The sequence below is a fragment of the Hyperoodon ampullatus genome (assembly GCF_949752795.1).
Source record: "Hyperoodon ampullatus genome assembly, chromosome: 6".
NCBI lineage: Eukaryota > Metazoa > Chordata > Mammalia > Artiodactyla > Ziphiidae > Hyperoodon > Hyperoodon ampullatus.
In genome coordinates, this window is record NC_136919.1 from 21,351,545 (window position 1) to 21,367,184 (window position 15,640).

Below are 15,640 nucleotides of genomic sequence, written 5' to 3' on the forward strand. Positions count from 1 at the left end.
TTCCAAAACTATGTTGAATAAGAGTGGTGAGAGTGGGCAACCTTGTCTTGTTCCTGATCTTAGTGGAAATGGTTTCAGTTTTACACCATTGAGGACGATGCTGGCTGTGGGTTTGTCATATATGGCCTTTATTATGTTGAGGAAAGTTCCCTCTATGCCTACTTTCTACAGGGTTTTTATCATAAATGGGTGTTGAATTTTGTTGAAAGCTTTCTCTGCATCTATTGAGATTATCATATGGTTTTTCTCCTTCAATTTGTTAATATGGTGTATCACGTTGATTGATTTGCGTATATTGAAGAACCCTTGCATTCCTGGAATAAACCCCACTTGATCATGGTGTATGTACAGACTTTTTGAAGTCAACATGGTATATATATCAAGAGCACTAAAAAAAAAAAAAAACTAAAAAATTTTTTTAAATTAAAAAAATTTTTTTTATTGAACTATAATTGATTTACGGTGTTGTGTTAATGACTGTTGTACAGCAAAGTGATTCAGTTATACATACATATACATTCTTTTTTAAAATATTCTTTTCCATTAGGGTTTATCATAGGCTATTGAATATAGTTCTCTGTGCTATACAGTAGGACCTTGTTGTTCAGAAAGTGTGAGATAATAAATGTTGTTTTAAAGCACTAAATTTTTGGGTAATTTGTTACATGACAATAGGTAATATACCAGGTGAATCTGATTGGTTTCAAAGTTCATGCTCTTCACAATTTTATTAGGTTGTTTCCTACTACTCTATACTGTTTCCAAGTGAGGTTGACTTTCCATCCTTTCTTGGATGGCCTCTGCATCCCCTAGGAGAATCCCTGGTTCCATAAGAGGTTTGTTTTTTGTTGTCTCCATTCTTAGTTCCAGAATGCAGAAGTTTAACACCTTTTTAGTCCCTTGCTCTTGAGGTTAGGACAGCTGAGCTAAATAGCTAGATATTTCAACCTCCAGCAGCCCAGAGAATGCCCATTGTTTTTAGGGTCAGGCATCTTCGTTAACTAGCTTGGCTCGGCTGCCCTGCTCAACATCTTTCTCAGGGTATTTCTCTGAATTTGGACAAACACTGCATAGGCCTTCTCCAGGTTCCTACTTATATCATTTGGAGTGTCACTCTCTCCAAATGCTATATTCCAGTGAGAGGAGTCATATGCTAACTAGGCTTGTTTTTGGAGGGCAAAGACGGCGTTACATTAATATAGACCCTCCCTGGGTCTGACAGGCAGAATCCAACTGGGCCAAGGGCTTGCAAACACGGAAACTTGAGCTGATCTAATGAGAACTTAGAAAGTACCTAGTCTAATGGTGCTCAACCCTGGCATCACATTAGAATAATCTGGGGAACTTTTAAAAGGTAGGATGCCTGAGCTCTACCGCAAACCAATTAAATCCAAATTTTGGGGTGGATGAGGTGTTGGATCTGTACATGATATTATGTGCATTCCTGTTTTCTGCTCTGGTCTTTTTTACTTCCTTGCATATATGTACATCATCGTGCCAGAAGTCCTCAGTTTAAAATGACTATCTTCTCTCCATCCTTCATTCAATAAATATTTACGGGGCTTCCCTGGTGGCGCAGTGGTTGAGAGTCCGCCTGCCGATGCAGGGGACACGGGTTCGTGCCCCGGTCTGGGAGGTTCCCACATGCTGCAGAGCAGCTGGGCCCGTGAGCCATGGCCGCTGAGCCTGCGCGTCCGGAGCCTGTGCTCCGCAGCGGGAGAGGCCACAGCAGTGAGAGGCCCGCGTACCGCAAAAAACAAACAAACAAAAAAAAACCCCAAACATTTACGGACTGATTACTATACACTAGGCACTATATATTATATACTATATACAGACATTGGAAATACAATGGAGACCATGAAAAAAGGTCTAGATGAGAAATGAGGTCTCCAGACAGCTTCCTTTAGGCTGTCTTTTTTTTTTTTTTAAGGAGGGTGAGATATTTGTTTAAAGTTTATTATTATTTTTAAAAAATTAACTATAGCCCATTCTTTGAAAAATTTTTATTTATTTATTATTATTATTTTTATCTTTGGCTGCTTTGGGTCTTCGTTGCTGCACGTGGGCTTTCTCTAGCTGTGGCGAGCTGGGGCTACTCTTCCTTGTGGTGCGTGGGCTCTAGGTGTGCAGGCTTCAGTAGCTGTGGCACGTGGGCTCAGTAGTTGTGGCTCTGGGGCTCTAGAGCACAGGCTCAGTAGTTGCGGTGTAGGGGCTTATTTGCTCCGTGGCATGTGTGATCTTCCCGGACCAGGGCTCGAACCCGTGTCCCCTGCATTGGCAGGCAGATCCTTAAGCACTGCGCCACCAGGGAAGCACAGTAGCCCATTCTTTATTGAGGTATAGTTGACATATAACATTATATTAGTTTCAGGTGTACAACATAATGATTTGATATTTGTATACACTGCAAAATGATCACCACAATAAGTCTAGTTACCATCCATCACCATACAAAGTTACAAAAGCCTTTTTTTCTTGTTAAAGTCCATTTTTAAAAATTGAAGTATAGTTGATTTACAATATTATGTTAGTTTCAGGTATACAGCAAAGTGTGGTACGATCTTTTTAAATTGTTACAGTAAGCTGCAAGGGATAGACTCAGAAGGAAGTCCGATAGAAATTCTCAATGAAAAGAATCTGTTCTTGGGTGGAAGCCCCGCCCACATGAGAGGGGCAGAAGGCTTCAATTCCCGCCCCACACTGGTGTGGGGGAAGCCCGCCCCTCTCTGCAGTAAGCCTAGTTAGCGTGCGGAGCTGCCTTCATTCTTTCACTAAGAAAAGCGGAAGGGGACCCCACCTCCTACGTACCCGAGAAGGGGCGGGGTCGGCGGACTGGGCGTGAGTTGATTGGCTGGGAGGCGGGGCGCAACGGGTTGGCTCTGTCCCGGCGCTCTCCTGGATCCCGGCTGGAGTGAGGGGAGGGTGTCCCGGTAGCTCTTGCCTCTCAGCGATGGCGCCGCGGTGCCGCGCCCAGTCTCCCGCCTGCCGGCCGGTACTCACCACTATCGGGAGCCCGCTCAGACGGTGAAAATTGGAGCGGGTCCGAGGGAGCGGCGGGAGGCTGCCTGCGAAGGGGACCATGAGGAGCGGCGAGACCCGTGGGGTCGATAGCGGCAACAGCTGCTGCACCTGCTGAGAGGAAAGAGGGAGCAGCCCGGCGCGGCGGCAGGGCTGGGACGCGGCGGAGGCTCGCCGGCGCCTCGGCCATGTCGTTGCTCTGTGTGCGCGGTGAGTGCGCGGACTGGGGTGCAAGGGCGGACGTCGCCCTGGGGTCTCCACGGGCTTCCAGTGGGCGTCGGGTTACCACCTTTTCCAAACTTTACGTCCCATCCGTGCCTCGGGGAACCATTATGTTAACTCATTTTTGAACATTTAAAGAGTTCTTTCCATTCTCTCTTGTTTTTCCTCATGCTCCTATGAGGGACTGTTAGCTCTCCGTTCCGGTGGCCATGTGACAGTGTTGTTGGCTGGAAGGCCCAGATCCTATTAAACAGTGTCTGGTGCTCTCCTCTAGCGAGAGTGGACGAGCTAGGGACCGTGGATAGTTGGTGTCTGTTCATAGCGGGCAGCCCCCTATTCTTTTCTTCCTTCTCCCTGCACCGTAAAACCTCAGTCGGCTTAGTAGCAGGTTCTTTTTAATCACGCTTTGAACGTGTAGTGGTACAGCTGTCACATCCCTTCTTCCAGCGTATTTCTTGGCTTGCACCCATCTATTGCTTGTCTTTGTCCCCTGCTCCTCCTGTGGGTTCTAGGCTAAGAATGTGCTCATATTCGACTTGGAAAGGTGTGTCGGCTTCTCTCCTTTCGGAGCAGAGCATAAGAAGTATGATTTATTTATTTACTTCTATCACAGTAACTAAAGGTGAAGTCCTTTATTGCTTTTCCACTGACCCACCTAAGAAAATATTTTAAGGCGAGAGCTTTGGGGTTTAAGATGAGACAAGGTGCATGGACTAAGCTCCATGAGGGTAGAGACTGTTGCTTAATGGTTTTTGTATTCCGGGTGCCTGACGTAGTAGAAGCTCAATGCTGGTTTTGAATGAATGCAGGGACTGTGATTTTAGAGATGATCTGATCAGAAAAAGCAGGGTTTGGATTACCCATTGAATTTGATCTTGGGAAATTCAAGTTACAGCCTATCATATCTGTGTTGAGCTAGGTGGAATAAGGTGGCTTCGTTGTGAGTGAGAGAATTTATCCACAAGAACCTTTTCCTGGCACCTTTTACTGGATAGAGTTCATGTTTCTTTTGGCTCTGTGGATTAGAAGCATTGTTGTTTGTGATCTCTGTTAAGCGTTTCCCCCAGCTTCTGGCAAATGGAACTGATTTCCTCTCTTCTCTTCCACTGTTGTTAAATCTGCTTTAACCCAAAATGGATTTGGCTCTTTCCAGGGATTATGAGATACACAGAAATTTTCTTCTTTCATGGTTGATTTTTCATTAATGAGAATTTTGCTTTGCTTTTAGTAAGACATTTTCTCTCAGCAGCTGGGAATCTATTTATTCCTTTAGATCCCTGCTGTTGAGTAGCAGGATTTGGGAGAGGTTGGGTTTTGCAATGTCTATTGGGCAGTTTAAATCTCTACTGCCACACTATATTACAGAACTAGCCCTTATGAAAGATTCTTCAGGCAGGAGCATTATTGAACCAGAAATTCCTATTTAATCGAATTTAAACTTTAGAGAAGGAGCTGCTGCTGTTTTCATTTGTTCTAATATCAGGAAGCTTTCATTTTCTAGAAATTCTGTTTAGCCAACTAAACTCTTTCTCTTTAATGTTACATTAGTCATATTTCTCCTTTTGAACCTGGAGGATTGGAGACCAGCAGGTCATTGTCTTTTGAATGTAGATCCTGAAGATTATTAATTATGGAAACAAGTGGCTACCTTGTACAGAAGTAGTCATGTTAAATGGCAAGGTATTCATGCTGGGGAAACTTACAGAAATGGATCAAAATAAATCTTTTTATTTAAAAATTTTTTTGTTATTTATTATTATTATTTTTAATGGATCTTTATTGGAGTATAATTGCTTCACAATACTGTGTTAGTTTTTGTTGTACAAGAAAGTGAATCAGCCATATGCATACATATGTCCCCATATCCCCTCCCTCTAGAGCCTCCCTCCCTTCCTCCCTATCCCACCCCTCTAGGTCATCACAAAGCACTGAGCTGAAAAATAAATCTTTTTAAAGTAACATTCCTTGTATTATATTTTGGCAGTTAGGAATGTTGTTTATATTCAGAAAGAAACCTGTGTAATGATATTATATAACAACTCAATTTCAGTTCATCTTGGAGTAGAATTGAATTAGAAACTTTTTCCATGTAGTCAAAGACATACTGTGTTCTTGGATTGGAAGAATCAATATTCTTAAAATGACCATACTACCCAAGGCAATCTACAGATTCAATGCAATCCCTATCAAATTACCAATGGCAGTTGTCACAGAACTAGAACAAAAAAACCTTAAAATTTGTATGGAGACAGAAAAGACCCCAAATAACCAAAACAATTTTGAGAAAGAAGAACAGAGCTGGAGGAGTCATGCTCCCTGACTTCAGGCTATACTACAGAGCTACAGTAATCAAAACAGTATGGTACTGGCACGAAAATAGACATATAGATCAATGGAACAGGATAGAAAGCCCAGAAATAAGCTCACACACCTATGGTCAATTAATCTACAACAAAGGAGGCAAAAATATACAATGGAGAAAAGACAGTCTCTTCAATAAGTGGTGCTAGGAAAACTGGATAGCTACATGTAAAAGAATGAAATTCGAACATTCTTTAACACCGTATAGAAAAATAAACTCAAAATGGATTAAAGACCTAAATGTAAGACCGATACTATAAAACTCTTAGAGGAGAACATAGGCAGAAGACTCTTTGACATAAATTGCGGCAATATTTTTCTCTAGAGTAATGGAAATAAAAGTAAACAACAAATGGGACCTAATTAAACTTAAAAGCTTTTGCACAGCAAAGGAAACCATAAACAAAATGAAAAGAAAACCCACAGAATGGGAGAAAATATTTGCAAACGATGTGACTGACAATACCTTAATTTCCAAATTATACAAACAGCGCATACAACTCAATAACAAAAAAACAAACAACCCAATCAAAAAATGGGCAGAAGACCTAAACAGATATTTCTCCAAAGAAGCTATACAGGTGGACAATAGGCACATGAAAAGATGCTCAACACTGCTAATTATCAGAGAAATGCAAATCAAAACTACAATGATAGGGCTTCCCTGGTGGCGCAGTGGTTGAGAATCCACCTGCCAATTCAGGGGACACGGGTTCGAGCCCTGGTCCAGGAAGATCCCACATGCCGCGGAACACCTAAGCCCGTGAGCCACAAGGCACAACTACTGAGGCCTGCATGCCTAGAGCCATCGAGGCACAACTACTGAGGCCCGCATGCCTAGAGCCCACGCTCTGCAACAAGAGGAGCCACCGCAATAAGAAGCCCGCGCACCACAATGAAGCGTAACCCCTGCTCGCCACAACTAGAGAGAAGCCCACATGCAGCAACAAAGGCCCAATGCAGCCAAAAATAGAAATCAATCAATCAATCAAAAAAAAAAAAAAGAACCGGCAATGATGTATCACCTCCCACTAGTCAGAATGGCCATCATTAAAGAGTCCACAAACAATAAATGCTGGAAAAGGTGTGGAGAAAAGGAAAACCCTCCTACATTGTTGCTGGAAATGTAAATTGGTGCAGCCACTGTGGAAAACAGTATGGAGGTTCCTTAAAAAACTAAAAATAGAGTTACCATATGATCCTGCAATCCCACTCCTGGAGAAAACTCTAATTCAAAGAGATACATGCACCCCAGTGTTCATAGCAGCACTATTTACAATCGTCAAGACATGGAAGCAACCTAAATGTCCATCGACAGATGAATGGATAAAGAAGGTGTGAGATATATATGTATACACACACACATGCACGCACACACACACACACACGCACACACACACACACACAGAATATGGAATATTACTCAGCCATGAAAAAGAATGAAATAATGGCATTTGCAGCATGGATGGACCTAGAGATTATCATATTAAGTGAAGTAAATCAGAGAAAGACAAATACTATATGATATCACTTATTTGTGGAACCTAAAAAAAATGATACAAATGAACTTACAAAACAAATAGACTCACAGACATAGAAAACAATTTATGGTTACCAAAGGGGATTGGGGGAGAGAGATAAATTAGGAGTTTGGGATTAACATATACACAGTACTATATATAAAATAAATAAACAACAAGGACCTATTGTATAGCATGGGAAAGTATACTCAATATCTCATAATAACCTATAATGGAAAAGAGATCTGAAAAAGAATACATATATATTATAACTGAATCACTTTGCTGTACACTTGTAACTAACACAACATTGTAAATCATACCTCAATTTAGAAAAAAAATTTCAAACAGTATTTAACCTGATGTAGAATTTGGCAAACTGGTATTGATTTAATCATCTCCAGATATCTCAATCAAGAAGTCAGTTTCTTGGTCTAACCCTTTAATCATGCCTATTCCCTGCAGGTTAAGGGCTCTCAATAGTCTGACTCCAGTCCTCCTTTTGGTCCTATGTTCTTGCCTATCCTTATTAGCACTAACTTGATTCATTCCTGCCTTGGCAGTGTTCCACATTTATACTCTTTGAAATAGTCTTTTCATGTTTTCTGCTTATCAAAAATGTATTCTTGGGCTTCCCTGGTGGCGCAGTGGTTGAGAGTCTGCCTGCCTCTGCAGGGGACACAGGTTTGTGCCCCAGTCTGGGAAGATCCCACATGCCCGGAGCGGCTGGGCCTGTGAGCCATGGCCGCTGAGCCTGTGCGTCCGGAGCCTGTGCTCCGCAACGGGAGAGGCCACAACAGTGAGAGGCCCACGTACCGCAAAAAAAAAAAAAAAGTATTCTTCCTTTCCCAGCTTACAGTCTACTTTTGTTGTTGAAAATGTCCTCAGGGCCTCCCTGGTGGCGCAGTGGTTGAGAGTCCGCCTGCCGATGCAGGGGATACGGGTTCGTGCCCCGGTCTGGGAGGATCCCATATGCCGCGGAGCGGCTGGGCCCGTGAGCCATGGCTGCTGAGCCTGCGCATCCGGAGCCTGTGCTCCGCAACGGGAGAGGCCACAACAGTGAGAGGCCCGCATACCACAAAAAAAAAAAAAAAAAAAAAAAAAAAAAAAAAGAAAATGTCCTCAGTTCCTCAGTCCACAGTGATCTTTCTCCTTTACACTCTTTAAACTCTTAAATGCCTTAAAACATAAATTACTGAACAGTGCCACTAAATTGACAATGAATTGTATACCGCCTAGCAACTAGTCTGTTCTGAGCTCATGGTGACCCAAACAAAGGAGATAAAAGCACTAGTCAGATCAGTTCTGGAATTTTGTGTTCAGTCAGGGTATTTGATTCTAAGAGGCACGCTGAGAAACTGGAATTTCTTCGGAGAAGAATAATTAGAATAATGGTGTAGAAATCATTTGAGGAATTGAGAGGTTTAGTTCTTGAGAAGATTTAAGAGGGGGGAGGATCATAATAGTAAATGAAAATTGTCTAAACTATCACTCCAAGGGACAGAACTAGGACAAGTTGACCAGTGAAAATGATAGGAAATTATATTTTAGCTTAACATAAGGAAGAACTTTAACAGAGTTGTTCTTAACTAATGGCATGGACTACTTTTGAGGATTTTTTGACATAGGATACTTTAAGCAGAGACTGAATGAGTGGTAAAAGGAATTTTGACGTTGAGTGGGAGGTTAGACTTGAATTTTAAAAAACGCCCTTTTATAGAATTCACTTAGTCTTTCTTCAAACATTTGGCACAGCTTTCTTCACAATACTGATATCTTTTTGCTTCCATAGGAGCCAGTACCACATAAGCAACTCCAGTAAATTAAATCAATGATTTTCTTTAACTTTTGTTGTCTTGGTGTTCATGACTATTTTCTCCAAACAAATAAGCATTTTGAGAATTGAGTCTTTCCATATTTCTTTGTAATTGCTACAGTATTTATAACTGAGCGCTGGATTTCTCTCCCTAATTTGAACCAGAAGTGACTACACTTGACTTGTTAAAAAATCAAAAACAAGATAATAGTCTTGGAGGTATAAAAAGCAATATATGCTAATATATTGTTAATCATAGAAAATAGAGAAAATGCAGAAAAGTGTAAAAAGGAGAATAAAAATCATCATGGTCCTACCACCCACTCAACACCATTGTTAAGTTTTTTGTTCATTGCTTTCATTGTTTTGTTTTTATTGTAGAGATAATATATATGCATGATAAGAAATTCAAAAAATTTAGGATGTGAAATGAAAGGAAAAAGTTCTCCTGTCTCCATTCCCTATTCTTACTCCCCAGAGGTAACTACTGTTTACTCTTTCTTGGCCTTCATAGAAATTTTCATTAGGTATGAGTATATAGATTCTACAGTTGGAGGTATACAATATTATTCAACTTTTTAAAAAGCTTAATGATATATTTTCCTATAAGCTTTTTAAAAAAAGATTTATTATTTATTTATTTTATTTATTTTTGGCTGCATTAGGTCTTAGTTGCGGCACACGGGCTCTTCCTTGGGGCACGTGGGCTTCTCTCTAGTTGTGGCGTGCAGGCTCCAGGTCCCGTGGGCTCTGTAGTTTGCAGCACTCAGGCTCTCCAGTTGAGGCACGTGAGCTCAGTAGTTGTGGCGCGAGGGCTTAGTTGCCCCGTGGCATGTGGGATCTCAGTTCCCCGACCAGGGATGGAACCTGTGTTCCTTGCATTGTAAGGTGGATTCTTTAACCTTTGGACCATGAGGGGGTCCCTCCTATCAGCTTATGTGAGTTTAAATCGTTCATTTTAATGGCTATGGAGTACTATTCCCTTATATGAGCATATATAATTTAACCAGTTTCATACTGATGATCAGAATTTTTTTTGCTATTATAAATTTTGCCTTTATAAACAATATAATTTATAATTTTGCTACTATAAACAATGCTACAATGAACATCCCTATAGATGGTTTTATTATGTTTGGAGATCGCCAATCAGCTTTCCACCTGGTCTTTCTGTGTGATTTGCTCATTGCTATTTTCTTGGCATAATAATTACACTCACCTGGACCCATTAGCAAACCAAGTGCCTCAGCATCTCTCATATCAATAATCCTCTATTAGAAGCAGGTCCTTCACCAGTAGGTAATATTTTATGCCTACCAGAAATACCAAAGACCTCAGCTCTTTTAAGTTTGACCTGTGATTTTCATGTACTTTTCTTGTTTATCTTCTTTGTATTATTTAAAAATTATTTTTTCTATATTGAACATTTATTACTTGTGTTTTTAAAACAGAACAAAGCAATGTCACTAGTGATGAGAACTATACCAAGTCAATGTATGTTGTGACTTGCCCTTAGAAAAGCTTATCATAATTTATCATTACATATCAGCCATCTAACTAACTGAACAGCTACTACTGGGAAACTCTTAGGAGGTGAACTCTGATGGACACTCAGGACACCTATTGATTGTGGGTTAATTCTAGCCTGGGGGGACTCCAAAGATATATTTTGATTTACTACCACTCTGGAAAGTAGGAATAGTAATGATTTTAGAGTTTTTAGGTATAAGAACAGGTTGGTCAAGTGCTTTCTTCTCATCTTATTTCTCCAACATTGTCATCTGCCTCAGCTAAATCCTTGCTGCTAGGTTTTCATCACATCATGGTTCAAGTAGTCCCTGCCCTTACAGGCAGAGTTGCTTCTGGGTGTCTTTTGCTTAGCTATGGCATCAGGAAGTTGATTGTGCCTTGTCTGAGCCAGGCAGAAGGGGGAAAGGACCAATTTCCTCTGCCAAAGATAGTGTCATAAATTGTGTTCTTCCTTATAAGTGGTACATTCTGTAATTTTTTTAGTTTCTAGTGGTGAGGTTTCTGGAAGTTGCACTCTAGGCCAACAGACTGAGTGTTTATCCTATTTTACCAGTGCTAGGTATTTCAGATTTTGCTATGTGAGTTTGTTTAAAGTTTGGGCTGTGTATCATTAGTAAATATTTGTTGAGTACCTTCTCTGTGCTTGTTATGTAGTAGATAAGAGCCCAAGCAATCTACATAGGTCTTAAAATATCTCCTTTCTTAGATAAACTCAGAATCCATTAGGATTATTAGGTCTGGTTTGGGATAAGCAGAGTAAGTTAAGTTCCTGCTAGAGCGGGGAAATACTACACTATTTTTTCTAACTTTTAAAGCAAGATTCTTTAAGTTTGGGAGGTGTTTTTTACATACCTTATAGTGGACTGTCTTTAATAAAATTCAGAGAAGATTTGATAGTTGTATATTAAAATTTTTTAATTGACTTATAACTTATGTATATTAAAATACACAAATCTTTTTTTGATTAGTCATTCATTTTAATTTTTTAATTTTATTATTTTATTATATTTTTAATATCTTTATTGGACTATAATTGCTTTACAATGGCGTGTTAGTTTCTGCTTTATAACAAAGTGAATCAGCTATACATATACACATATCCCCATATGTCCTCCCTCTTGCGTCTCCCTCCCACCCTCCCAGTCCCACCTCTCTAGGTGGTCACGAAGCACCGAGCTGATTTCTGTGTACTACATGGCTGCTTCCCACTAGCTATCTATTTTACATTTGATAGTGTATATATGTCCATGCCACTCTCTCACTTTGTCCCAGCTTACCCTTCCCCCTCCCAGTGTCCTCAAGAATGGATATTCTCTACGTCTGCATTCCTGTACTGCACCTAGGTTCTTCAGAACCTTTTTTTTTTTAGATTCCATATATATGTGTTAGCATACGGTATTTGTTTTTCTCTTTCTGACTTACTTCACTCTGTGTGACAGACTCTAGATCCATCCACCTCACTACAGAGAACTCAATTTTGTTTCTTTCTATGGCTGAGTAATATTCCATTGTATATATGTACCACAGCTTCTTTATGCATTCATCTGTTGATGGACACTTAGGTTGCTTCCATGTCCTGGCTATTGTAAATAGAGCTGCAATGAACATTGTGGTACATGACTCTTTTTGAATTATGGTTTTCTCAGGATATATGCCCAGTAGTGGGATTGCTGGGTCGTATGGTAGTTCTATTTTTAGTTTTTTAAAGAACCTCCATACTGTTCTCCATAGTGGCTGTATCAATTTACATTCCCACCAACAGTGCAAGAGGGTTCCCTTTTCTCCATAGTCTCTCCAGCATTTATTGTTCGTAGATTTTTTGATGATGGCCATTCTGACTGGTATGAGATAATACCTCATTGTAGTTTTGATTTGCATTTCTCTAATGATTAGTGATGTTGCGCATTCTTTCATGTGTTTGTTGGCAATCTGTATATATTCTTTGGAGAAATGTCTATTTAGGTCTTCTGCCCGTTTTTGGATTGGGTTGTTTGTTTTTTTGATATTGAGCTGCATGAGCTGCTTGTAAAATTTGGAGATTTATCCCCTGTCAGTTGCTTCATTTGCAAATATTTTCTCCCATTCTGAGGGTTGTCTTTTTGTCTTGTTTATGGTTTCATTTGCTGTGCCAAAGCTTTTAAGTTTCATTAGGTCCCATTTGTTTATTTTTGTTTTTATTTCCGTTTCTCTAGGAGGTGGGTCAAAAAGGATCTTGCTGTGATTTATGTCCTAGAGTGTTCTGCCTATGTTTTCCTCTAAGAGTTTGATAGTGTCTGGCCTTACATTTAGGTCTTTAATCCATTTTGAGTTTATATTTGAAAATACACAAATCTTAACTGTATGACTCACTGGATCATTACAAAGTGAACACACTCATGTGACCACCACCTAGGTCAAGAAATAGAATACTACTAACACTCCAGAAGCCCACCGTACCCTTCCTCTCAGTCATTACTCCCTTCCATCTTCCCAAAGGTAACATTATCCTACTCTAACACTGTAGTTTAGCTTTTTTTTTTTAATTAATAAACTTTATTTTTTAAGAGCAGTTTTAGGTTCATAGCATTGCCTGTTTTTGAGCTTTTTTAAATTGAGGTATTATTGACATATTGAACTTTTCATAAATGGAATTATACAATATTTCTTTTGGGCTGCTTCTGCTTAACATTATGCTTGTCAGATGCTTCCTCTTGATGCATTTAGCAGTAGTTTATTTTTATTACTGTGTAGTATCTCATTGTATGAATATGCCACAGTTTATTTACCTTTGCTGGACATTTTTGTTTTCCATCTTGGACTATGATTTTATAATACCACTCCAAATGTACTTTGTATCTTTTAGTCCTACCTTTATATGTATATTTGATAGATATATATATATCTGGGATTAAAATTTCTTGGTCATTGGTTATGTTCAACTGTAGCTGATAATATAAAACAGTTTTCCAAAATCTACCTCCTAGCAACTGTATTCCTAATATTCATTTTTTAAAAAAAGGGAATTTGGCCAGGTTCTCAAACCACTTCACAGGCATTAATACATACTTTTTACATGTTAATCCTGTAGGCTTGGTAATGTCTTTTTTTTTTTTTTTAATGACCTGATGAGATCCATTATGCTCAAAATGATGCCTCACATCATTTGTGGCCCTCATTTTTTGAAAGAAATATTGAGTTCATGTTTATGATGCTGAACAAGATAGCAGCATAGCCCCTGAACTTAGTGGCATTACATACTTTTAAAAAAAGAATATCATTGGGCTTCCCTGGTGGCGCAGTGGTTGAGAGTCCGCCTGCCGATGCAGGGGACACGGGTTCGTGCCCCGGTCTGGGAAGATCCCACGTGCCGCGGAGCGGCTAGGCCCGTGAGCCATGGCCGCTGAGCCTGCGCGTCTGGAGCCTGTGCTCCGCAAGGGGAGAGACCACAACAGTGAGAGGCCCGCGTACCACAAAAAAAAAAAAAAAATAGAATATCATTTTCTAAAGAGATCACTTAACATATTTTTATTTTTACAACTTTTCTGTAAGTCTGAAATTTCAAGATAAAAAAGTAAAAAATAATTACTGACATGAGAAAATGCATGTGAAAATGGAGCTCAATTAAAGAAGAAAAAAGGGGTGACGAGAATGGTCAAACGGTATGTAACTATATGGGGGGAAAGGCTGAAAAGATACATATCAAGATACTATCAGTGAGAGGCTCCTAATGGCCAAAGATGGGCAAATTGCAATATCAATAAGGATAACAACCACAAGAATTGAAGCATATCAACTATGCTTAAATCCATGACTTCATAATACTGAAAACAACAGCAACTAATTGGTAACTATTGGAGGATACTAAGGGACCAAATTTTTTGATGAGATTTGAACTGTCACAGAAGAGCAGTGAGCTCCATTTTCCTAGGGCTATTGAAAAATAACTTATTTCCTTCTGTATAGAATACTTAGGTGTAGCTGCTTCTGACGAGGAAGCTTAGATAACCAGCTTTGCATTTCATGCTTTGTTGTGATCCTTTCTGTGATTACTGAGAAATGAAATAAAAATGTAGGCATGTGGTAGAATTTTGTGTTCAGCTTCATAAAGGAAATTGTTTCATCTATTTGTCTCTTCAGTAAAAATGAACTGGTAATTCTCAGGTGTAATCTCCAAAAGCAACTATCCACTGAACATTTGAGAGCAGCCCATGACATCAAAGGAAAAAGAGTCATCAGGGCTTCTTTTTTTTGTGCTAGTGAACCCCATAGTGATAAAATATGTGGTAAAAATATGACAGGAGAAAGTTTGTGTTAAGGTGTATGTATACAAACTGTATTCTGCTAAATATATAAAATAGGGAAATATCAATTCTTAATCATTAGGAAGTACAGCTTTCCAAAAAGAAAAATCTTTTTTTAAATTCTATTACTTCTTCCATTTCTGTCCATTTAGTTCTTAGTACTTATTTGGGACTGGAGAACAAATAGTCCTGTGGATTGTGTTAGGCTATTAATTTTCTCTTACAACTGTTTGCTTTATTAATTTCCATAGTGTTTTACTATGAGTGATATTGAGAAGAGGCCAGAGGGCCATGAATGAGGAAGATCTGCCAGGCAACTAAGGAGGGGCTGGGCAGTGGGAAGGTAATTGCTTTTACATGTGATTCAAAGTGGGATAAAGATGATTCAAAGGGCTAGCTCACTTGTGTTTCTGTCTACTGTATTAGTTATGAGCCAGATTTGTAGAGCCTTCATCTGCAAATGGATACAAGAAGTCTGGTTGCCAATGGATACAAGAAGTCTGGTTGCCAAGGAGAGGGCAGTGAATGATACAGATATAAACCTCTGTCCACCTCATTTCAGCCATCTAAACCCATGATCACGTCATAGAGCATGTCACTCCTTGGAATGGTGCTCTGCTTTTATAATTTCAAACTTCATTATCTGACTATCTGATTATATTCCCCAGTCTGTCTTTCTAGCTTTCACTCTTACTATGCTTTACCAGTGTGATATAGGGTAGATGTTAAAAGTTTTGGTTTTAGGCAGAGCTGAGTTGGTGAATATATCAGCTCCACCACTTATAAGTTGTATATCCTTACATATGTTACTTAACATCATTGAACCTTACTTTCTACATCTTTAAAATTTATACATCCATTCAAAGTATTTATGAAGCTCCTATTAAAAG

At 39.5% G+C, this 15,640-nt stretch overlaps 1 protein-coding gene across 4 annotated transcripts in view; it reads left to right on the top strand.

Moving 5' to 3' along the window:
• Positions 1-3,209: 3,209 nt before the first annotated feature.
• Positions 3,210-15,640, top strand: part of UNC13B (unc-13 homolog B) — a gene marked incomplete at both ends in the record, with an annotated part of 221,087 nt that continues 208,656 nt past the window's right edge. For all 4 annotated transcript variants that reach the window (XM_079705886.1, XM_079705887.1, XM_079705885.1 and 1 more), the window contains one exon: positions 3,210-3,231. In XM_079705886.1, coding sequence (XP_079562012.1) covers positions 3,210-3,231 — 22 coding nt within the window. The remainder of the gene's footprint in view (positions 3,232-15,640) is intronic.